The 25,529-nt window shown below is 38.2% G+C and overlaps 1 protein-coding gene across 1 annotated transcript in view; it reads right to left on the reverse strand.

Moving 5' to 3' along the window:
• The window catches only part of CACNA1D (calcium voltage-gated channel subunit alpha1 D), a 324,758-nt gene that overhangs the window by 71,044 nt on the left and 228,185 nt on the right, over positions 1-25,529 (reverse strand). The window contains exons 23-31 of the mRNA XM_084634450.1: positions 24,750-24,837; positions 23,393-23,500; positions 23,153-23,205; positions 22,604-22,750; positions 19,565-19,766; positions 18,092-18,250; positions 14,366-14,476; positions 7,063-7,146; positions 6,660-6,743 (exon numbers count right to left, since the gene is read on the reverse strand). Of these exons, the coding sequence (XP_084490576.1) occupies positions 6,660-6,743; positions 7,063-7,146; positions 14,366-14,476; positions 18,092-18,250; positions 19,565-19,766; positions 22,604-22,750; positions 23,153-23,205; positions 23,393-23,500; positions 24,750-24,837 (1,036 nt within the window). The remainder of the gene's footprint in view (positions 1-6,659; positions 6,744-7,062; positions 7,147-14,365; positions 14,477-18,091; positions 18,251-19,564; positions 19,767-22,603; positions 22,751-23,152; positions 23,206-23,392; positions 23,501-24,749; positions 24,838-25,529) is intronic.

A 25,529-nucleotide genomic window follows, 5' to 3' on the forward strand; every position in this document is an offset into this window, starting at 1 on the left:
CCTTAGAGACTAACCAATTTATTAGAGCATGAGCTTTCGTGAGCTACAGCTCACTTCCTCAGATGCATATCGTGGAAACTGCAGCAGGCTTTATATATACACAGAGAATATGAAACAATACCTATTCCCACCCCACTGTCCTGCTGGTAAGTATCCAAGTTGTCAAAATATTTTTAAAAACATGAAGGACACAATAATGTTTTTTAAGAGCATAAAGGCAGTGATTCAAATGTGGCTGTTGATTTTTTTCATAAGATCCTAATTAAAAAACCAATGAAGTGCTTACATATATATTGCTCAGTAAACATTTGGAAGGATATATTTATGTAGAGGGAAATCTAATATGGGCATGGGAAATAATTATTTTCCCTCTAAAATACATGCATTTAGTACTATAAGATTATATTTTAAATGTTGCATTTATATCGTACCCATTGAAATAAGTGTGAATTGACCAGGTTACAAAATGACTGTCCCTTATTTAGTAATACTAACTAAGGCCCTGATTTTGGAAAGGGATCCATCCCCGTGGACCCTTATGTTCACATGGTCAGAGTTACCTTATATTATGAGTTGTCATAAATATAAAGGGAAGGGTAAACCCCTTTGAAATCCCTCCTGGCCAGGGGAAAGCTCCTCTCACCTGTAAAGGGTTAAGAAGCTAAAGGTAACCTCGCTGGCACCTGACCAAAATGACCAATGAGGAGACAAGATACTTTCAAAAGCTGGGAGGAGGGAGAGAAACAAAGGGTCTGTGTCTGTCTGTATGCTGGTTTTCTGCCAGGGATAGACCAGGAATGGAGCCTTAGAACTTTTAGTAAGTAATCTAGCTAGGTATGTGTTAGTTTATGATTTCTTTAAATGGCTGAGAAAAGAATTGTGCTGAATAGAATAACTATTTCTGTCTGTGTATCTTTTTTGTAACTTAAGGTTTTGCCTAGAGGGGTTCTCTATGTTTTTGAATCTAATTACCCTGTAAGATATCTACCATCCTGATTTTACAGGGGGGATTTCTTTATTTCTATTTACTTCTATTTTTTATTAAAAGTCTTCTTGTAAAAAAACTGAATGCTTTTTCATTGTTCTCAGATCCAAGGGTTTGGGTCTGTAGTCACCTAGGCAAATTGGTGAGGCTTTTTACCAAACCTTGTCCAGGAAGTGGGGTGCAAGGTTTTGAGAAGTATTTTGGGGGGAAGGACGCGTCCAAACAGCTCTTCCCCAGTAACCAGTATTAGTTTGGTGGTGGTAGCGGCCAGTCCAAGGACAACGGGTGGAATATTTTGTACCTTGGGGAAGTTTTGACCTAAGCTGGTAAAGATAAGCTTAGGAGGCTTTTCATGCAGGTCCCCACATCTGTACCCTAGAGTTCAGAGTGGGGGAGGAACCTTGACATGAGTCATCCTGCTAAAGTAACTCAATTGTTATAACTTAACACCTCCATGAAGATAACTCAGAAAAAAACTAATATTTTAGGGGTAGTGTGTGGATTAATTATTGCAATGTGCTTTGATGTCCTTAGATGGAAAGCTCTATATAAAAGCACAGTTTTCTGAACTATTCTTAGACATAAAAAGATAAATTTGCAAACAAGGCTTAAGCTGATCCGGCAAAATATGCACAAACAGTAAATGCATTCACAAAACCAACTGCAAATGAATACATGCAAATACCTGGTTGTGACAGTGACTCTCTAGGGCCAGATTCTGCCACTGTTAGTCATGCAAAGTAGTAGCTTACTTCACAGGCAGTCTCATTTAGTTCAGTTAGACTATTCCTATGAGTAACTGCTCCCCAGCGTCAGCAAACGGTTCACAATCTAGCCTCATAGTCTGCATGTGCTAACATGTTTTTTTAGTACAGTTACCCCTGCATCTGCATATGTAAAAATGAGTAAATAAAAAATAAAGGCCTGATTCTGATCTCACACTGGTGTAAAGGAAGAGTAACTCTGGTGAAGTCAAAAGGTGAAATCCTGACCTCACTGAAGTCAATGGAACTTTTGCCACCAGTGAAAAATCAGTGCAGGTGAACTACAACCCAAATGAGGACCTAAAGATCCCTTCTTTGTTTTGCTTGATTTGCAACCATAAATTTAGACTGAAAATTATTTGTAAGTCAATATTATACTATTTATAGCCCTGGAATGCTAAAGTGGTATTTCTTTATGCCCATGGGACAGACTGGCCAAGTTATTTTTCTATGTGGGATCTTCCTGTCCTGTCCTACCGCCCTGGCCCACTGATATGCAATGGTAGATTAGAAAATTTTACAAGTCTCACCTATGTTCATTTACAGACTCATAAATTCCAAGGCCAGCAGGGACCAATGTGATCATATAGTCTGACCTCCTGTATAATATAAGCCAAAGGACTTCCCCAAAATAATTCCAATTGGAACTATTGTGGGGAAGTTCTATGGCCTGTGTTATAGAGGAGGTCAGACTAGAGTATCACAATGGTCCCTCCCTGCTGTCCTTAGAATCTATGAATCCATAAATAAACATAAGTAAGACTTGCAATATTTTAGACGAGGTGAGTCAAATTTGAATGGTTTTACTGGGGAAGCAAGAGCCAAGATTATTGGTACTGTCACCTTAGGTCCTGTTTCAGCAAAGCACTAAAGATGTGCTTAACTTTAAGCATGGGAATAGTACCATTGGGACTAAATAAAAGAGAGACACTTGAGACCAGGAAAGCGAACCGTCCATATTTTTTTGACATTTTAGCAGCTTATGAACAATCAAATGTTAATGATGAAAAAGTAAAAAGCATGTGAATGTGAAGCTCTTGTAGACAATCTACCAGTGTACAACACAATGTGAACATGTTCTGAGTCACCCACTGATGGTCATCCAAACTGTTTCTCAAGTGACAAATGCAAAATATAAAATAACCTTTCTGTAACCACAAGCTCCAAATGTGTTCTGTAATTACATTTCAGACATATTTATCTTCGATTGTCTTGTGGTTAAGTTACATATGTTCAAATCCCAGACTGCAGCAATCACATTTCATGACTCACAGTCACCATACTCTGATTTTTTAATTTTTTTTTATTTAGAAGGAACAATTTAGATGACCAAGCAAGATCTTGTGTGTCACTGGAAACTCTGGAAAACAAAATGTGAACAAAGAAATAAAAAATATTATATGGTTTTAGTAGTGCTTTTATTATTTAAATTGCTATACCGTATATATATATTTATTAATATATACTTGCCTCTAAAAATTTCTAAAAATAAAATGAACATGAAAACCAATTAGGTGGCAGAAAAGAAATATTGGCAGTGGTTAGGGAGATTAAATAACAGATTAACTAAAAGAAACAACAACCGCAAACTGTGTATATATTTTGCTCTGAGGTTATCTATATCATAAAATGTGTCAAGGAACACATGTGGTTCCTGGTCATGGGCTTGATCCTGCAGAGTGCTAAGCACTCTTGTGAGGTTCTAAGCACCCTGAACTCACCCTGACTTGCATGGGAGTCGAAGGCATTCAATATCTGATATGACTACATAGCAAAATCCTCTCCTGGACCCACTATGAAAGAGAGGTTACAGGACCACAAGAGTCAATCTTCAGGCATCATATATATTATTATAAAACTTTGAAATAAACATATCTTATAAAATAACAAATTAAAAAGATAAGATGTATTTTACTAGATCTCATACTACCATCAGTATGACACTTTAATGAAAAGTCCAACCCACTCACTTGAACAAGTTGAGTGAGGTACAGATCTCACACTAATGTAAATCTGAAGTAATCCCATTGACCCTTGGAGTTATTCTGGATTACACTCATGTAAAATCAGAATATAGCCCTGTTGTTTTCACAGAATGAGGCAATTTCTATGTGGAAATATGTAGAAATGTTCAGCTGTTGGTCTGAACATCCCTATGTGTTGGCGAGACTTCGAAGACCTTCTTGACACTGAGATTTAACCCACTAGTGTAGCTGCACCAGTGCAAACCCTTTACGTAGATATGATTTACACTGTTGCAAAACAGTTTGCACTGGTGCAATTTACAAGTATTTTAAACTACACTGGTGTAAATAGTGTCTATACTTGATATTTGTGAGGGTGCAGCTACAATGGTGCCTGAAATTTCAAAGAGAAGGCCTTAATAACATCCTTGCGGTGCTACAGATATCCCAATATCAATCCATTTTCTATCACTGTTAGGGGGAAAAAACAGTGTTGTACATAACACGTTTGAAGATGCCATTGAAAAATGTTAATAAAGGGATTTTGAAAATATAAGATTCTAATTTTAAAAGTTTTCATCAGTTATAAGAGACTAACAAAGTAGGAATACTCACTAGAATCACAAACAGTAGCCATATAAAAGCCGAGCATTTTTAGAGAGAGTCTACAGTAACTAATATTTCATGTTGGAAATGGGAAATCAAACCTAGAAACCAACTACAAGATATCCACACTTTCACAAACAAATTAAGCACACTAAAGGTGATACAGAGTAAAAACAGATGAAAAAAGAGTCTGTTGTGCAGTAGTAGAAGGCACCAACAATGAGCCTTTTCTATAGCGAGAAGGCATGAAATGCTCAGAAATGAAAGTGCTCACACTTTAAATCTAAACACAAAATACAGCACATGCACTGAACTAGAGATCACCAGCTTTATCTCTAGATAATTTTCCAGACAAATATGTGAATTAGTACAAAGTCATAGAGTTTATCACAGATGAAAGCTTAGCAGTAATCAGTTATACTAACAAGTAATGCTGTCAGATAAACCACTGTCAACATAGTGTTAACTGCAGACTATCATAATTATATCCCGTATACTATTTTTACTACCCCTTCATATGTGACTACATTTTGTAGCTTTGGGGGAAAGCAATTTTAGGTGGCCACATTTCTGTATGCCCCAAAAGTCATACTTCCCCATACAAAACAACATTTGTGCATGCAAGCTGGATAATGAATAACTACTTGAGCTGAACTTGGAAGTCCAAGTTTGGGGCATCAAAAAACTTGGGCCTCGAAAAACCATGACAGATAATTTTGGGCACACAAATGTATAGGCTGCTTTTGAAAATCTAGCCAATGAAGTGCAATTATCCTTTTAGAAGTGTCTCTGTAAAAACAGAATAATGGGGGTTCCATGTTCACTGTCCCATGTGACCATCCCACTCAGATTTACTCAGTCCACTAGTAAAAAGATTTCTTTCCCTTAACTGCCAGCTGTGCAAACTCTGCATGAAATCTGAAAGTCAAACTGTGTTCTTTCTGGCTTCTGCATCATCACCATTGTTCCCATACCCCCCTGTGTAGCACTAGGCAGGGTAATGAGCAGCTTTTATACTGTATATAATTCAAAATAATCTAGACTTGTCAAAACCAAATAAGAATGGAATTTTATTCTACGGTAACTTGAAATTATTTTGATCATGTTTATTCTCTTATTTGTTAATTTTCAAAAATGTCTAATCCACATAGGAATTTCAAGTTCTTAGTGCAAATTAGCAGATACTTACTGTGTGCTGGTTTGGACATTTTAAAAATCATATTATAACCTGATAAAGCAGCATATTTGTTTCCATATCAGGTTTCAACACATGTATACATTTTATTAAATGTGTATTACTGTGTTTACCAAATAGGCTAGAATCAAAGAAGCTTAAAGCTTTGCATATTATTGTTTCTCAACTACAACCACTCTGATTTAGGGCAACCTCCATCGCTCTTCTCCCCTCCCGTCTTCATGTCCCTTGAAACACTAGGAAGGAGGAGATACACAGGCACAAGAGATGTATGTATGTAGTGGAAGCTCCTTGTGTCCTGTCCTTCCCTTGCACATCCCCTCAGGAGCTGGCTAGAAGCTGGGCCATAGTTTGTTAGTTTTCAATTTATTTCTTCTCATAGTTTATCTTGCTTGGTGTAATGCCAGTAAGTGTGATACAAACTAAACAGAAAGCATTTACTTTCTATATCTGCTGCCCTGCATGACCTTGGGAAGAGCTCTCACTCTTGCCCGAATAGTCTCATCCAGAATGTTTGTCAAGAGCCTGTGGCTCAAAATTTTGGCCAGTCTATGGAATTCACAAACTTTTCAAACTGCACTGAAACTCCAGAACAATTTCCTGGAGGAAGGAAAGAGGAAAAACTAACAGCAAAAAAAACCAGTAAGTGCTATGCTTTTTCTCAGCGGCTGAGAGTACCCTAATTCCACCAGCCTGGGAGACATGAATTCCTAGATCATTCACAAACCCTAGGATTCCCACCTGAAAGTATATGGCTTATTGAACCACTGAGCCTTGAAGATCACTATTAGAAGCCTGATGGATTAGGTCAAATTACTCACAATAATTACTGGGCTTCAAACTGAAATGGGTTACCAAAGACCTGTTTTTTTCCTTATTAAAAAAAAATTAAATGATTTAAAATATATTCAGCATATATGTAGAAAGAAAAATTAATACTCATTGTTTTACTATTTTATCTCTGTGAGTACATATATATATATATATGTATCTATCTATAGTTATAGCTATAGCTATATCTGTATCTGTATCAATACTTTAGTCTCTTACTCCAGAATGTAAAAAATGGATTTATAGGGAAAAGTTTACATTTTCTGTATTGATGACAGCAATTACTATTTAGTGCATGAACAGTTGTTACTTACATTAACTTCTGTTATAGCAATATCAACGACGCTACCAACAACAATTAAGGCATCAAAAGTGTTCCATGCATCAGTGAAATAGTGCTGTTAGGACAAGCATTCAGCAGAAAGAGAGCAAGAGAAAAACACAAACAGAAAAAGAGAAGAAAAGGACAGTGTTATAACACAAAAACATTCTAGACTTCTGTGATGTACCAACATACAATCTTTCTGTTTGAGATAACTGGAAGTGAAAAAGGCTATTTATTTCCCATATCAACACAACTCAGCTGTGACTGGCCTGTTTTTAAATTCAAAGTTTAGAAATGTTGGATCAAAATCTGTGACTTGTCCAGATGATGGAAATAGTGGGGAGACAGAGAAAGAAGTGGGGACTGTGGGAATTGTGCTGAGGTATACTCACATCGGCTTCACTGAGAATGACGTCTACTATGCTGCCAATAACGATGAGGGAGTCAAACGCGTTCCAGGCATCACTAAAATAGCCCTGAACAGAGCAGGCAGGGTGCAAATGTTTTGTGATTACACATGAAATGTCAAATATTTGCATACTTCTGTTTAGTTTTGCATAAACAGAAATTACTTAAAACAAAACCTGGGGTCTAATGAGAAAACAAAACAAACAATATTGCCTCCTGAAGGAAAAGTATATTTCTATGTATATATATACACACTCACACATACATATAAGTATATATATAGCAAATATAGATACACATGTGTATACATACACACACACACATCTTATAAGCACCGACGTGGCAAATAGGCATTATATAAAACTCTGTTTATTAGACTCTCAGCAATGTTGTAACAATTCTGACTTACACATCCTGACAAATGCTAACAAAATAACTTTGATGTTGGAGATATAGGTCCATCCATGTTGGGACCTCCTTTGTGTTGTGACTTCATGAAAGTCTGTGACAAGGGTCAGACGCTTCCCTTAACTACACATCCTCAATTCCCATTCAGATAAATGAGTTTGTGCATGAAGATCACCGGTAGAATTTGGTCCTATAGAGGTAAAGTAATCATTTAGTGCAAAGAGTTAGGGCTTAGTAACTCAAATGTCTACACTGCAGCTGGGAGGTATGATTACTAGCTTGGATAGACATACACATGCTAGCTCTTTTTGAGCTACCATGCTAAAAAATAGCAATATGGCTGTGGTGGCACAGGTGACAGCATAGGCTAGATGCCCGAGCAGAACCAAACTTCCCAGCGGCTGTGTAGACCTACCCAAAATGTCTTAGCATTTAGGGCCTGATCCTGCACTACTGAAATCAATGAGTTTGTTTTTGATTTCAACAGGAACAGGAGCAGATCCTTAACGATGCAACTGCAGATACTACACAGCAAAAAAGGTAGATTTATGTAAATCACTTAATTCTGCTTCCTCAGACCCCTTCTGACATTAAATATATCCCATTAATATAGCCTATATATGTTACTCATGCACCAAATGGTCATAAAATAGGAATGACTTAGGGACCAATTCATCACTGCCCTATGGGTCCTTCACACCAGGTTGGCTGGCACAAAGAAGGAGTTTAACAGAAATGTTGTTGAGGTATTTCTCTTGGCTAAACTGGGATTAAATCCAGACACTGATTACAAATCCAGATGTTGAATATGATTCTACAGAAAATACAGATGTATTATAATTTTCTCTTATAATTATATTTGGGTCTTATCTGGTTACTGAAGCAATCCAGATGCTCTACTGCAATTTCCTCAGATTTCAATATAATTAAACCTATGGGATGACCATATGTGTTCATTTTTCTCATACAAAGACTGTTTTACTAGCTAATCTCTGCTAATGAATCTAGAGTGGATACCAACATACACTTCTGGAGAAATCTTAAAACAATCTGGATCTCCTACTGATGTCAATAAAATAGAATCCTGGGTCAATTAAAATATTAGGAAAACATCTACTTTGCTTTCATAGTAACAGTGCATTTTTAAAAAGCATTAGCTTTTTGGTTTTAGTGCAATTTTAAAAAAATAAATGTACCAAAATTGATAAGCAATCAAGAGTGCTAACCTAAAATTGATGTCTATACACCTTTCTTATTAGCACACCATTTACTGTAAAGATTTTTTTAAAAAAATCAATAGATTTAAGTTGCTATCATAACATAATAAGAGATATTTCTTTATTGCAGACCCAAGCAAAATGAGAGATATATAATTATATATAATTTTGCTAATTTGTTTCTCAAAATTTGGCACTTCCTGGAGTTTAGATATTTTTGACAAGCTTCTACAGTTGAAAATTTTTCACTCTGAAATGTGAAAACAAAAATCTATTTTTATGTGGAGGTTTGCTCTTGAGAATTTTGAATGAGCTCCCCGGGAAGGAGACAGCTCTGTATAATGGTCTAGGCAGGGCAAGGATCACAGGGCTGGGAGTCACAAGAGGCGGAGTTCTATTTCCATCTCTGCTATTGTCTGGCTGAACAATGATCTGCACTTATACAACACTTTACAAATATTATTTTTAACTATCAATCATCCAAGGAAGAACATAAGTATCATTGCTATTCCATATTGCAAGTGGGGGAAGGGCGTCACTCTGGTCACCACTCCTGTCCCTTTGTGTTGCATTAACTGGCTATCTGTAGTTGGCCATCAATTCCAACACAGGAAAATTGGTGTATTTAGCATCCCAAACAATCACATTCAGTTCTCAAACCTATGTTCACTCTTGCCCCACCCCTTTCCATGAACAAATCATTCCTAATGTTTCTGTTAGATATTGTGGGAAACTACCTTGACAATACTGAGTAATGTCTACACTTGCACTTATGTTGGCAAAACTTTTGCCACCCAGGGATATGAAGAAACACCCCCCTTAGAGACATTAATATTGCTGGCATAAGTGCTTTTGTGCACAGCGCTATGTCAGCGGGAGTCCCACTGACATAGCTACTGCTGCTTGTTAAGCTCGTTTTATTACCTCGCTAGGAGAGCTCTCTCCCATCGGCATAATGTGGTTACATGAGCGGTGTGTCGGTACTGCTGTAATCTTGTAAGCGTAGACATGGCTAGGGAAGCTGCTCTAACAACATTATTTTCATCCTTTTATTTTCCTAATTTCTCCTACTTATTTTTTTAAATCAATATCTTCACTGATTTTTAAACAATGATGCAAAATTATATATAAAAAGAACAAACTCGAGACAAGCAACAGTTAGATGCTCTACAAAACCAAAATCCTGATGCGCTATGCCATCTGTCCCTACTACACCTCCCAAAAGTGTAGGACATAAGTGGTGTATAAACATAAGTGGTGTATAATAGTGGTGTGTGTCGGTCTCTGTAGAAGGGTAAATTTCACTATAGAAAATATTATTTTACTAGACATTGCTACAATGTAAGCCACATAAATAACACATTCACATTTTGATTCCATATTGCTAAAATACCTTAAGACATGCTTATTGTATCAAATCTTTTCCATCAGTATAGACAAATATTGTTCAAAATAATATGTAAAGCAAAAGCAAACAAAAAACTAAAAGATAAAGATGATTTTGGAGAAGGGAGAAATGTATAAATGGACAAGTCACAGCAAATAAATATTAACACACAAATTAGTAGTTTTCACCACTGCAATCACTCAGGATCAATTCACTTACTAGCCATCTTTCCTTTTTTCTTACAAAAATCTGACGTAAAACAGCATGGAAAATCATTACAAATTCAAATAATGGTTGGCTTTCATAAAACTGTGTAAACAGTATTTACTGATGTATTACTTTAGATTTCACAAAAATATTTTATTTTGTAATGTGCTAGGCACACTAGACAAATTGAGTTTGGCATTTATGAAGAATAACTTGATTTAATCAAGTCTCCCCTTTCAACTGACATTGCAAACTTTTATTCAGCAAATGCTGCAAAGTAAAAACAACTCCTGGGGAGTACCTAGGTTACAGAATTAAATACAAAATACATTTTCATTTTGATCTATTATCTAAATATTTTGGTAGTTACAATGCACAACTGAAAACTTAGGGCCCAATTCTGCCAGCTACTGAGCACCCTCCGGGTACATCTACACTCCAGTTAAAAGCCCATAGCTGGCCCGTGCCAGATGACTCAGGTTTGGGCTAAGTGGCTGTTTAATTGCGGTGCAGACATTCGGGCTCGGGCTGGAGCCTGGGTTCTAGGAACCTGCAAGGTGGGAGGATACCAGAGGTTGGGCTACAGCCTGAGCCTGAACGTCTACACTGCAGTTAAACAGACCCTTAGCCTGAGCCCCATGAGCTCAAGTCGGCTGGCACAGATCAGCCGCAGATGTCTAATTGCAGTGTAGACATACCCTCAATTCCCAAATCAGTCAATGAAAGTATAGGGCACTCAGCTCCTCATTGCCAGATCAAGCCCTTAATATCTGACACTCATTGAAGATTTTCTATATTTCAGAACTGAAAGTCAGCCTGCAGTACCTTGATTTTACATGCCACAATATTGTACCCAGAATATCAGTGTATTTTAATCGCCATTAGGTTTGAATGGGCCTTAGAATAGGTGACCATATCTTTTACAGTATTTGACTCAAAATGCTGAAGGGACACTGTCAAATAGCTTAGGCCCAACATTTAATTAATTAATTAATTAACTAATGTGGATTTATATACACTACAGTAATGGAGTGTCTAGCCGATGCCCCTGAAAACTTTTAAAGAAGCACTAAGGCATGGATACTCAAAGGTATTTAAGGACCTGTGACTCTCACTGAACTCAGTGGGAGTTAGTTGCCTAAATAACTTTGAGAATCTGGGACTAAATACATAATCAGTTCTGTCAATTCCCCCACATCAAGTCAAATTACCCAGTTACAACATAAACATAACAGAAATCAACCTCCACACAACAACCCCAAGCCAAAATGTAGGTTTGGTTTAAAATTTGCATTTATAGACCCAAATATTAATAAACATGATTTTACCAGTTTAAAAATGTCTTTTTTATACTTAGATTTATAAATGGCATTGACCCATTTCCTAGCCTGTCAAATCATTTACAGCAATTAAAAACACAGTCAATACTATACTGCTATATAAGTAGCTTTAAAAAGGACACTTCACAATAAAAAGCAAAGGTAAAATCTCCAATTGATAACAAGAGCCATCTTAAAGATATTTAATGCCTTTGCCCCCTAGGTTCCCTGCTTCCTAATTGATCTCAGCAAACCTCTGACTAAACTCATGGTCCTTTCACCATGCCCTGCTGGTAAACAAATTTGGGCTCTGCTGGACCAATGGGGGAACTGAATTCTGGAAATAAGGACCCTCTCCTGAAAATACCTTCCCTCCATCCAGGGGATCATTTCAGAAACATTCTGGGGAGGGCAAAGTTTGCTTTCCTAATGATCATATCCAAAGTCTGGAGAGGTAGGGGGGTGGCAAAAAGTGGAAGACATAACGGAGTATATAGAACCTATAAAGAAAAGTTCGGGGTTGGGGAGCAACTGCACCTCTTACCCTATAGCAAATGATGCCCCTGCTTCCAGCCCCGGCTATTCAAATATATAGACCCATGGTGATAATGTACCATCAAGAGCTCTTCATTTGGGGAGAGGCAGAGTCTCACAGAGTTAGAACCCAAACAGCACAGGTCTTACAGATCAGTATCAACATCTTGAATAGTATCCAGAGGTGAACAGGTAGTTCATGCACTCTACAGAGCACTGATGTAATGTACTGCCACCATAGGGCCAATGCATTTTGCACTAGCTGAAACTTCTGACCTGTCTTCAGGGATAGTCCTATGTAGAGCCTTTTATAGTAATCTCAGTCTTGATATCACAAAAGCATGGGAAAGACTCAATCTTCACGCTAAGCACAGATTGTAAAAGGCACTTTGGGCCACTAAAACTAGCAGAGACCTCAGTAGCCAATCAGCATACAGAAGAGGGCCAGGACACAGAATCAGCATAATGATGGCACTGCAGCCTAAATATCTTCACTATCTCTCTTGTGGCCTCCAATAATATTAATTTTAATGTTGCGAAGCAGCTAGTATTTGAATAAGACTAGGGATATAACAATTAAAATAAATAAATACATACACATTTAAAGCAGAACCTGTAGAATCTTGCAAGAGAAAGCCCTGTGGGTGTGTAGATGAGCAGTTACCCAAAACCTCACACTCTGGGTCTGAATACCAGGTCTTGGTTACACAAGAAAAAGTCAGGACCCTAATCAGCCATGATCAGACTAGGGATGGTTCTAGCTTCATTAGCTTGAACTGAAAATATGAAAAACATTCCCCAGCAGGAAATGGAACATGAAACATACCAGATCCTGTTGAGGTAGGTCAGTAAAACTAGACTGGCCAGTTTCACTTTCTGTTTATAGTCAGTGGGCCAAATTCTGCTCTTATTTCTGCTGGTGTAAACGGATCAAAGTAAATACTGATTTCATTGTAACTGACAGCAATATTTAGTCTAATTTCTTTTTCTGGTTCCCATTCACTGTCACAGGTGGAATGTGAAAAGTGAAGAAACAACACAGATGATGACAATCAAATTAGATTGTTATCATTTCTTTCTGTTTTAATCCTGCCAGGTGTTGTTAGAATCAGTGGGAATTAACTTTTTAAGAACTTATGGGCCAACATTTTCAAAAGCGATAACTAGAATTTTGGATGCCTAAAATTTTGCGTGCTCAGCTTGACACAGTGGGCCTGATATTCAGAGCCTAACATCAAATGAAGGCAAGGGATATTTTTCAGAATGTTTGAAAACCAGGCCCAAAATTTCTCAAGTGGGGCATCCAAAAAATGGAAGCATCCAAATTAGGTCCCAGACTAGCACAGAGATGCCTGAAGGTAGACCTCTGCTTCCACATGGAGCCCCACTAAAGCCAAGGAGGCTTCATGTGGGCTCAGGGTACATCTGCATGTATCTCCTTGGAGGTTCAGGCAGGGGTGCTGGAACAATTTGTATAGTGGCGATCTTGAGAGCCACTGAACCAAATTATAAACCCTGTATATGATGGAAACTCTTCAAGTTAGAGGGTGGGGCAGCACTCCCAGCAACATGAGTTCCAGCACCTATGGGTTCAGGACCTTAATGACTCCTTTCAAAAATCTGGCCATAATGTTTAGTTTGACAGTGTCCCTTTAAGGCAAGGAAACCAAAATGTCTACTCCGGACTCAGTCTACAAACACTTTTACATCTGAGTGACCCCAGAAAACTAAAGGAGTACTTGTGTGCATATTTGCAGAATCAGGCCCTATATCTGCATTTTATACAAAAAAATAAAATCATATGTAGTTCTTTATCGTCAGTTAGATTTTATTTTTTTAAGCTTATCAGTATTTTTTAAACAATCGTGATCATAATTTAGTACCTGTGTACATTATGTTTGGTAGTGCTTGTAACAGGAAAGTATTTGTCTGGGTTAGACAGTGACCTTTTCATGACTTCAAAAATATTCCAGATCTCATCAATTACTCAGTAATATTTTTTCTCTGATATCTACATCTCATTTCCTGTAGATGCATATATATATACACACACACTATCAGATTAACATTTCTATGAAGATTTCACAGATATTTTACCATGAAAAATATGTAGGTTCTTCTCTTATTTGAATAATATATAACTAGTGGGAAATTCATGTTATGATTATATAACTGATCTAGTGATAACCTACCAAAATCCTGCCAAATCACTTACCTTGGGTTTGAATGCAATGAGTTTCAAAACCATTTCAACAGTGAACACGCCTGTGAAAACCATATTCAGAATGTCCATTGCATCATTAAACAGCTTAGACTGTCCGTAGTGCTGTGAATTAAAAATATGACACTTTTTAAAAGTAAAGAATTAAGGAATATTAATTGAAAGTAGGCTGACATAAACCAACTGTTGTCAGTAATGAAGCCCAGTAAAGTGTAGGCCCATTACTAGCAAAAGATTGTTCAGTGCATAAATGGACCTCAGATACAAGAATAAATTGATGGCTCCTGTTTAAAAATGGATTCATCTCAGACTGGTATTGGTTCTGGTTCAGGTACTGGATGGAACCGATTGCACACCCCTCTGTGTATACGGAGCAGGTCCTGGGGGATGGTGTTTGACTCAGGCATAATCTCCCAAGTGCGCCTCTTGGGACAATACAGCTCCATACTGCTTTCTACTCTGAGTTTTTTAGTCATTAGTTATTACTAGAGTTCGCTAGTTATTACGAGAGTTCTTGTGCCCCTGGTGTTCAAAATAGTTAAGTTCACATGTTTATGACATGCAGTTTTTAGGTTGAAATATTCTTGATGATATGACAGGCATTATAAATATAGATATTTTACAAACCTTAAAAGACTTTTCAAGCCATAACCTAGGCCAAGCATATCAACAACTGGAATAATACAATTAATTTTAGATGCCAAATAATAAAAAAAGACCTGACAGTAAGCAATAGCATATAAGAAAGTACTAACCCTATGTTCCAGCTAAAGCCACACAGAAAGAGGAACTGACAGGTACACACACAGGTGGGATAGAGTAGTTCTTGAATTATGTGTATTAATCATTTAACAGAAATCAAGGCAAAAATAAATTTGAATAACCTTCTCCTGAAGCCATGATCCAAAGGACAAGAAATATTGATTCAGATAGAAAACTGTGCTTTAAAATGATCAATATAATACTGTAGTAATATATAGTAAATACTATATAACTATATAAACAACAGTAATTTCCCAGGCTGTATATGATGAATTTTAAGGATTTATTACACAACTTTGTGTCACACCTTTTAGACACCTATTTAAAATGGCCTGACATATTTTATTCAGACTATAATGCATTATTGTACGGTGACTGTAATCTTAACGGGGCACTGCCAGCATAAATGGAGATCACTAACTGAGTGAAATACAAAAAGGAAGCAAAGAACATAAACAGTGGCATGTAAACTGGATTTTAACAATTCTTTCTCTTTTGAAAATCTGTTGCTTTGGGGAAGAAGTGAGAAATAACTCAGGGAGGAAGCACAGAAGAGAGGCGACAGGTGAAAAAGAGACAATGTATATAGAGAAAATAGTAAGAATGACAGGAAAAAACAAAAAAGGAGATCAAGACAAAATGAAAAAGAGGGAGAATATTATCTATTCTACCAGGAAGAGCTCATGTTTATAGTTACATAATGTAGGCACAGCCTAAGGAAAGGTTGAATGATGCATCAGAAGCACAGGAGCAGTAGCGATGGGCTGAATCCAGGTACAGGAAGAAAAGTGAAAGATAAAGTAAACATGAAAGGGCAGTAAATGTTTCCTGACTACATCAATTTTTCAATTATGTTCATGGATGAGATGCCCAGATACACCCTCCCTTCTGACATTTCAGATTCTAAAACACCCCCAATTTAGATTTCACCCATAATATCTTCTCTTCCTCTATGTCATTCTGAATCAATGGTGGTCACAGTCTACAGCTCTTCTCCATGCCCCACAGAGCACTGGGGGTTAGTGGCTTTCATATATACACTTCACTGGGCTCTCATTACTTCTATTAGTGGGTCAAGAGCGCCTGCATTTCCAAAGATGTTGCTTGTGCCACAAAAAACACATTTTTTCGTAAACATTTGGAGAGAGAATGTCAGAAAAAATCAACACAAGAAACAGAAAGAATGGCATAGCACATGCATGAAATCAGCACAGAACAAACACAAGTAACTAACAGGAGCTGAAGTAATACCGGCATGTGTTAGGCAAAAGAACAGAAACATAATAAAGTGTTTAGCTGGCTGAGGGAAACATGTATCCATATAAACAGGCTTCTTTGTTCTTTCTACATAATCTTCTGCATGGACAATTTTGGGAATGAACAAATGTACCCTAAGTGAAATTATGCTGAGGTGCAAATTAGCACACCGAGAGCCCTAAAGGAGCACACGTTACCACACAGAGGATTTGAGTTTCAGCAGGGCACTCTCAAGTGCAGATCAGATATTCACCATCTAAATGGCAAGATTACTGCGGGCATTAAAAGTACCTACAGGAAGATATATTACCACCATGACTACTACCACGTCTTCTGAGCATGTGGGCCCTGGGGTCCAATACTGCGGTCCCTGTGTTAAATACTTGTTTTGCCTGGGAAAGGATACAGGATCTGGCATTTAGTTATTTTGGATTCAGCTGCTGCACTGATTGCTTAAACTACGCTAACTGATGAGTTTGTGATCCACAGCAGTCTAACAATTTTCTGAATTACTGCTATTTCAGCAACGTGTCTGTGGTAAAAATTTTGACGTCCATGGTAATTTTTCCCCAGGCAAGTAAGCATGCATTATTCTCCACCATTGTACAGAAGGAGGAATTTCGGTACAGCAAGATGACCTTTGATACAGTGATATCTACAAAAAAGAAACTAGATCTCCAGACTCCCCTCCCAATCTTGTGCTCTAACTGCTTACCATGCTTCTTCTCTCTTACCTACTGTTGTCTAACCAGTTATTTGAGACCTTTCTCTCCTTCAGGTAGAAGGGAGCAATTTGTATCAATAATGGAATGGTGGCAAACAAGTGTAACACAACACAAAACAAAACATATGTCCTGCACGTTTAAGGACAGTGCTATATTCTTATCCTTACCCTCGCTAAAATGTGACTCAGAATAACACGTCACTGTGTCCAAGATTGTACGGCGTTAGGGAGAGTTATTTAAGAGGGGTTTTTTTTTTGGTAAGGCTTCACTGCTTATTTTCACTCTGTTCTCCCCTGAAAAATGATGGCAATAGGGCCTCATTTTCAAACATTTAGATGTGCAAGTGCATGCACAAAAATACAAATGTAATTGTGCACCTAATTTATACTTATCTTTGTGTAGGAGTAAAGGGTGCCATGGGAAAGGGCAGGGAAACTCTTTTTTCCCTCTCTAGATCCCTGCCTGGGGCTGTTGTGTATGAAGGGGGACCAGGGTAGGGATCTCTACTTTCCAGAACTCTTATTACTTGTGAGGCCAGTTACCTCAGTGCTTCTGAAGAGGCTGGCAGGAGTGAGCATGAGGGAGAAGGAAGGGGGAAAAAAAGCTAAAATATGTTTTATGTTGTTTCTCTCAGGTCAATCACTCTCCCTTACTGGAAAGCAGGAGCGGCTCTACCAATTTTGCTGCTGCCGAATTGCCGCCGCGGGACACGGACTGCCGCCCCATTCTGAATGCCGCCCCAAGCACCTGCTTGGAAAGCTGGTGCCTGGAGCCGGCCCTGCTGGAAAGGCCTTTATGAACATCAGCAAGGCAGCAGGACACACTACAGAAAGCTGCTTTATCTTGACATGGAATTTTAAAAAATGTGTCACTTTATAAAAAATGACAGGTTGACAGTGTCCTTTTAAGTCCTATTAAGCACCATCATATCATCAAAGGCTTTATACAGTAAATTGGCAGCTTGTTTTGTTCCTACCTGCATGGCCAAGCAAAGCGTGTTCAGCATGATGAGGACAAACATGATGTACTCAAACCCAGTGGAGTTCACCATATACCAGAACTTGTACTGGTAAGGATTTTTTGGGATGTATCTACGCAGGGGACGTGCCTTCAAGGCATATTCCACACACTGACGCTGTAAAAGCAGAAACACCAAAAGTTTCAGTTTAGGCTTCAAAATGAGAAGTTATGAAAATCTTGCACTTCATGTATGATTACTTCTGTTATAAATCCATGCATTGTATTTAGCAACTGAATATGATTTACTGTGAGTGCCAACAGTTATAAAATACATAGAAGCCTAAGAAATAGGCAGTGTATATTTTTATTATGGAATGTTTACTATTAAGCACATTAATCTGGTAGTTTAGCAGGCCCTGTTCCGTCTTTAAATTTGGGGTTAGTAATATATACCACTTTGCTCAGTTGTATAAGAAAAAAACATAAAATAATGCTAAGGAAAATCCTAAAATATTCAGCATTTATTTAGTGATTTGCATCTTCAGAGTGCTAAACAAACATTAATTAATACTAATGAAATTTTCCTATTTAATCTTAATTAATACTAATAAATATGATTTATCTGGTTATAATCTAGCCCTTGTCTACACTGGGTTTTCAGCCACCCATGCAGCTGCACCAATATTAAACCAACAGTGTAATTAGCAACAGTGAAGTTTTGAAACCAGGGTAAAGCTGCACTAGCAAATTCATGCTGCACAAGTGTAAACTGTGTCCACACAAAGGGTTCTGCATCAGTGCAGCTACAGTGGGATCTGAAATCTTATTGCAGACCAGGCCTTAAAACTGACCAGATTTTTAACTGTTTGAGGAGTGCTTAATATACCTAATTCATAGAGCATAATATATCAGTGATGCTACCCACTGTACTAGGTATGTTCTTGCTAAAATAGATGTTACAATGGAATATTAGTACTTCAAAGAACATTACTACTGTACAAAAATTACTGCAGCTTTCTCTAGTCAAACAGTTAAGCCCAAGAAAGAGGACCATTTTTTTCTGAAGGTGCAAATCATTATTTCCCTACTGATCATGAAATGAAGATAGAACAATCCCTTTGGTGTGGAATGGCTATTCCAGAATATTATATGTACATGTTGCATTTCATATTCCTGTTCCCTGTTTCAAGATCTACCTCTGTCTGTCCATAAGCAAATTTGAAATGGTTCTCCTTTCCTTGCTGTGCTAGTAGAAAAGTACTATATCCCAATGAAAGGACCAAAATGTTGGGCTCTTTCTCCCCCCCCCCCAAATATGATGACTTTTTAGAACCAGTTTTTACTGAAAAGCCTTTTTTTGTACAGTGTAGGTAAGGTAGGTGTCTAGTGCCCTCTTCTGAAACCACAGCAGAATGGATGCTGGTTTTGTGCATGGTATGAATACAAAAGAGATAATTTATAAATGAAAAAAGGCATTATTTAGTTTAACCTGATTTTTGTCCAGCTCACAGTTCTTATACTCTTGTTCTCCCTGTTCTTGGAATGTAACAATGACAAAACCGACAAATATGTTCATCATAAAGAAGGCAATGATGATGATATAGATGATGAAGAAGATGGAAATCTCCACTCTGTAGTTGTATACAGGGCCTATATTCTCTGCATTTGAGTCTATGGCTTTGTATAGCAGCCTGAAAAACAAAAAAGAAAAAAAATATGTTTTAACTGTTGTTAAAATGACAAAACCTGTAGATTATATTTTCACTTAGAGTCAATGGATAGTAACTAGAAATCTATTCCACATTATTTGAAGTTTGTTAGCAAAAGTTTCACCCAAAGGCCAAAACCTTTATGTGCTATCAATGGTTTCACTATTTAAAGGGGCAGGACTAAAGATCTCAGAAGATTAGTTGAAGTGTAACTAAAGAGACTATTTGGCTGCAAGATCAGGACCTAAATATTATAAGATTCCTCTAATTTTAACAAGAACAACAACCAAAAAACCCCGAAAACAAATGCTGTAGTCAGGAGTCACTTGGTGCTCTGAAGATCAATTTTTTGAGCAGCCTCACACTGATATCCAATGTGCACCCCCAGCTTTAAAATTGAATTGAGTTAGCCTGCAAAGGGAAGCTTGAATGTAGACCCGAATGACTTAATGTGCATTACAAATGTGTCCACAGCCACTCTGATTGAGACACTGAGCTGTGCTTGCCACAGTGATGTCACACAATCAAAGACCATCATGGAAAGCCTGTCCTTGAATATGTAGCCATTGTCCACAATAGACTAGAAAGATAGTGAATACCACCTGTTGGAATAACCTGGATACACAATCTAAGGAATATACTAAACACTTTGCACAGTTAAGACCCTCCCTCATTATTTCTGCTTCCTTGACTTATAAATGGCAAACCTGGTCTATTTCAGAAGCAGGTAGATTAAGAAATACAGAATACAGGATCGCATGCCATTGACTGCATGCCTAAATGCAAAAGATGGAGGCAGGGAGGAAAGAAGTGCAATAAGAACTGCAGTATAAAGACTAGACTATTTTAGGGCTGCCCATTAATCACAGTTAACTCACTCAATTAACTCAAAAAAATTTACTGCAATTTAAAAAATTTATCATGATTAATCACAGTTTTAATTGCACTGTTAAACACCAACTGAAATGTATTACATATTTTTGGATGTTTTTCTACATTTTCAAATATATTGATTTCAATTACAACACAGAATACAAAGTGTATAGTACTCACTTTATATTATTATTTTTATTACAAATATTTGCACTGTAAAAATGATAAAAGAAATAGTATTTTTCAATTCACCTCGCAGAAGTACTGTAGTGCAATCTCTTTATCGTGAAAGTGCAATTTACAAATGTAGATTTTTTTTGTTACATAGCAGCACTCAAAAACAAAACAATGTAAAACTTTAGAGCCTACAAGTCCACTGAGTCCTACTTCTTGTTCAGCTAATCACTAAGAGAAACAAGTTTGTTTACATTTAGAGGAGATAATGCTGCCCGCTTCTTATTTACAATATCGCCTGTAAGTGAGAACAGAGATTTGCATGGCACTTTTGTAGCCGGCATTGCAAGGTATTTATGTGCTAGATATGCTAAATATTCATTATGCCCCTTCTTGCTTCGGCCACCATTCCAGAGGACATGCTTCCATGCTGATGATGCTTGTTAAAAAAATAATGTGTCAATTAAATTTGTGACTGAACTCTTTAAATCGCCTTTAAATCGCTGCCAGAGCCCCCTGCTATGGCCACTACCCTGGGGATCCGGCAGTGATTTCAAGGGCTGAAGCTCCAGGCCCTTTAAATTACCACCAGAGCCCCGGGGTTCCCAGCCACTGCCAATATGGTTGGCTGTGTACCAGCTCTTATCGGTATGCTGGACCGGACCAGACTGGCTTACTTTAACCTCTGGAGAGGGACAAGGTGTGGAACATGCTTTCAGAAGTCTTAAAAGAGTAACACTCTGATGCGGAAACTACAGAACCCGAACCACTGAAAAAGAAAATCAACGTTCTGCTGGTGGCATCTGACTCAGTTAATGAAAATGAATGTGCGTCCCACACTGCTTTGCATCATTATTGAGCAGAACTCATCATCAGCATGGATGCATGCCCTCTGGAATGGTGGCCGAAGCATGAAGGGACATATGAATCTTTAGTGCATCTGGCACATAAATATCTTGCAATGTCAGCTACAACAGTGCTATGCGAACACCTGTTCTTACTTTCAGGTGACATTGTAAACAAGAAGTGGACAGCATTATCTCCTGAAAATGTAAACAAACTTGTTTGTCTGAGCCATTGGCTGAACAAGAAGTAGGACTGAGTGGACTTGTACGCTCTAAAGTTTTACGTTGTTTTATTTTTTAATGCAGTTATTTTTTACATAATTCTACATTTGTAAGTTCAACTTTCATGATAAAGAGACTGCACTACAGTACTTGTATTAGGGGAAATGAAAAACACTATTTATTTTGTTTTTTACAGAGCAAATATTTCTAATAAAAAATTAATATAAAGTGAGTACTGTACACTTAGAATTTTGTGTTGTAACTGAAATCAATATATTTGAAAATGTAGAAAACATCAAAAAATGTTTAAATAAATTACATTCTATTATTGTTTCACAATGTGATTAATCACAATTAATTTTTTTAATTGCGCAATTAATTGTGATTAATTTTTTTTATTGCCTGACAGCCTTAGACTATTTAGAATGTTTATAGGGCTAAATTCCCCCTTCATTAGTGAAAATCAGGCTTTATATCCTTGGAGAAGATCTGATCTTTCAAGGTGCCAAGTGCCACAATTCCCCTTGACATTAGTGTAAGTAAAGGGACCACAGCACATCCCAGGATCAGGCCCATCATCTCAAGACTCTAAAAAGCACAGGTGATTGTTTGCCACTCAGGAAGCGTCAGTGAAATTTTATTCAACTGTTTTGAGAAATGCAACATCTGTTAATGATATTATGGAAATACTGAATGTTCACTTACGCAGGCCAGCCTTCAAAGGTAGACACAGTAAAAAGGGCCATCATAGCAGACAGAACATTGTCAAAGTTGAAATCACTGTTTTGCCAAACCCTTTCTCTGACCATCGGATTATCAACATCTCCATCTTTATAAACAATGAATATTCCCCTGTGGAAGAAAAAAAGAAACAGAAACTGATTGTATAACACTTGGGAAGTATTCAATTAGTCACAGAATGATGCCATCCCTTCCCTGAGATATATGTTCATTTCAATCAGTTTATTGGCACTGTCTGCTCCTGACTTCATGTGCTCTGTGACATGCATTGGCTGCCTGCTAGTTTCTGGGTGGATTTTAAGGTGTTGGTTTTGACCTATAAAAAACTAAATGGTTTGGAACCTCCCTACCTGTGTTTGATGTGCTGGAGTTTGGTTTTCTTTATAATTCTGCTAAGGTGCTCAGAGGCTTCAGGGTATGACTGTCTTATAAATCAACATATTATATTAATTATTATTATTATTATTATTAAAAATAGTGTATATCTGATTTATAAAAAGAAAGGGTTCTCACCGGCAATCCTCAGGATTCTGTTTTGCTTCATCAGTGCACCGATAAAATTTTCCCTATTTATAAAACAAAAGATGTAGATGGAATGTAGGGCATAAAAATCAACTAAACTTAGAATCTGATCCTGTTATTGGCTCAGCAGGGGTACAACCCAGTTCCAACACAGAACCCTACTGAAGTCAGTTGGCAAGCCTTGGTGCAGGATCAGGCCTGAATGTGTTTTGAAGGAATTCATTTATTTACCTTAAAAAGCTGTACACCAATACAGGCGAACATGAACTGGAGCAGAGTTGTAACAATCATGATATTACCAATAGTTCTAATAGCAACAAAGACACACTGAACAACATGCTGTGAATAAAAAGGAAAAATAAAAGGATTTTAGTATAATTTAATTTTGTTACTTGGCATTATTGTAGAAAAATGTACACTGCATTAGCCACACACATTTTCTTAGATTTATAAGAAAAAATATATATTTATAAAATATATTTATATATTCACTTTATAAATTAATCAGTTAGAAAATATTCATTTGATGTTCACAGAATTAATTTAATGCTGCTACCAGAAATTAGCATGATTTTCTGAATGTATCAGCAGTCTGTTGAAAGTAGGCTACTTCAGATCTTAAAGTGACAGGCAGTACATATACACAGTGGAATTACAGTGAATAAATTGCAATGATATTTGGCTTGCTGCACTCATTATGTGTCAAAATCTGCCTTCAGTGATGCTGGTGATGCTCCAGATTTAAACTGCTGTGACTTAGAGCAGGATTTGGCAGGGATGGCTCTAGGCACCAGCAAAACAAGGAGGTGCTTGGGGCGGCACATTTCTAGGGGCGGCATTTTGGTGCCGGCCATGCCACCCCTAGAAATGTGCCCCAGCTCGCCTCCGCCTGCTCCCCTGAGCATGCCGCCGCCGCTCCGCTTCTCCCCCCTCCCTCCCAGGCTTGCTGTGCGCGAAACAGCTGTTTCGCGTAGCAAGCCTGGGAGGGAGGGAGGCAAAGCTGAGCGGCAGGGCACTCGGGGGAGGTGGCAGTGGTGGAGCGGAGGTGAGCTGGGGCAGGGAAGGATTCCTCTACCCACCCCCCCTTTACTTCCTGCGCTGCCCCCCCCCCCCCCCCGGCTCACCTCTGCTCCACCTGCTCCCCTAAATGCGCTGCCTCTCCCTCGCCTGAGAGGAAGAGGGGAGAAGTGGGAGCAGGCAAAGCAGAGGTGAGTTAGGGCAGGAGGTTGGGGGGGAGCGGCAGGAAGCAATGGGGGGGGGAAATGCGGCACGCCCGGGGGAGGAGGTGGGGCTCGGGATTTGGGGAAGAGGTTGGGAAGGGGCGGAGTTGAGGCGGAGCCGGCGGCGTGGGGGCACGAAAAAAAAGCCGGGGCGGCCAAAAATTGTTTTGCTTGGGGCAGCAAAGATCCTAGAGCTGGCCCTGGGATTTGGACTAGCATATTTAAGAATCAAAAACTGATTTACACCCCAGACCTGTGTCCTTATCCAGGGAAATTTCCTTTGGCTTCAGTGGGGGTTTTGCCTGCAGTAGGACTGCAGAATATCAGGGCAATAGAAACATAACTTGGAAAAAAATACAGATAAAAACCTTAAGTCCTTTTGCTCTGTTTATTGCCCTTAGAGGCCTCAAGACTCTTAAAACTCTCAGAATCTTCACAACAGAGATAGCACTTGATCTAGTGGGGGGGAAAAAAGCAAGCATTAGCCTGTTATTTCCTAAGTTTATTATTTTTCAATTGTCTTATTCTTTCACTAAAATTATCTATGTTCATGCAGTTCCCTTCTAGAAGGAAAAATTCTTATTTACTCCTTGGAGTAAATAAATATTTTGTAAGTTAGCATTTTGAAATACATCTCAGCTTCTTTACTGTTATCAAAAACACCTATTTAATTTCTCAAACATATCATGTGAGTATCTTGGTTTCAGGAACAACTTAGGAATTAGAAGTACATGGGCTGCTCATACACTGTAGATCAGGTATGTTTTGTCATTGGGGAAAGATACTGGCCAAAGCATTCTTTGGTATTTCTGACAAACTATCCTGGGCTCTACCCTGTGAGATGCTGAGAGCCTGCTGCAAGATGATGAGCACCATCAGCTCCAATCAAGCGGAGCTGGAAATTTTCAGTACCCCACAAAAGATGCTCAGCATCTCGTATGACTGGGCCCTTCATTTGTCAGAGAGAGATAATACAGAGCATTTTGCTCAGTGCTGAGTAGCACGGACGAAGGTTTCTAACCATCAGAGGAGTGAAGTTCTGGAACAGCCTTCCAAGGGGATCAGTGGAGGCAAAAGACATATCTGGCTTCAGGACTAAGCTTGATAAGTTTATGGAGGGGATGGTATGATGGGATAGCCTCATTTTG

This window comes from Lepidochelys olivacea (genome assembly GCF_965140295.1).
Source record: "Lepidochelys olivacea isolate rLepOli2 genome assembly, chromosome: 7".
NCBI lineage: Eukaryota > Metazoa > Chordata > Testudines > Cheloniidae > Lepidochelys > Lepidochelys olivacea.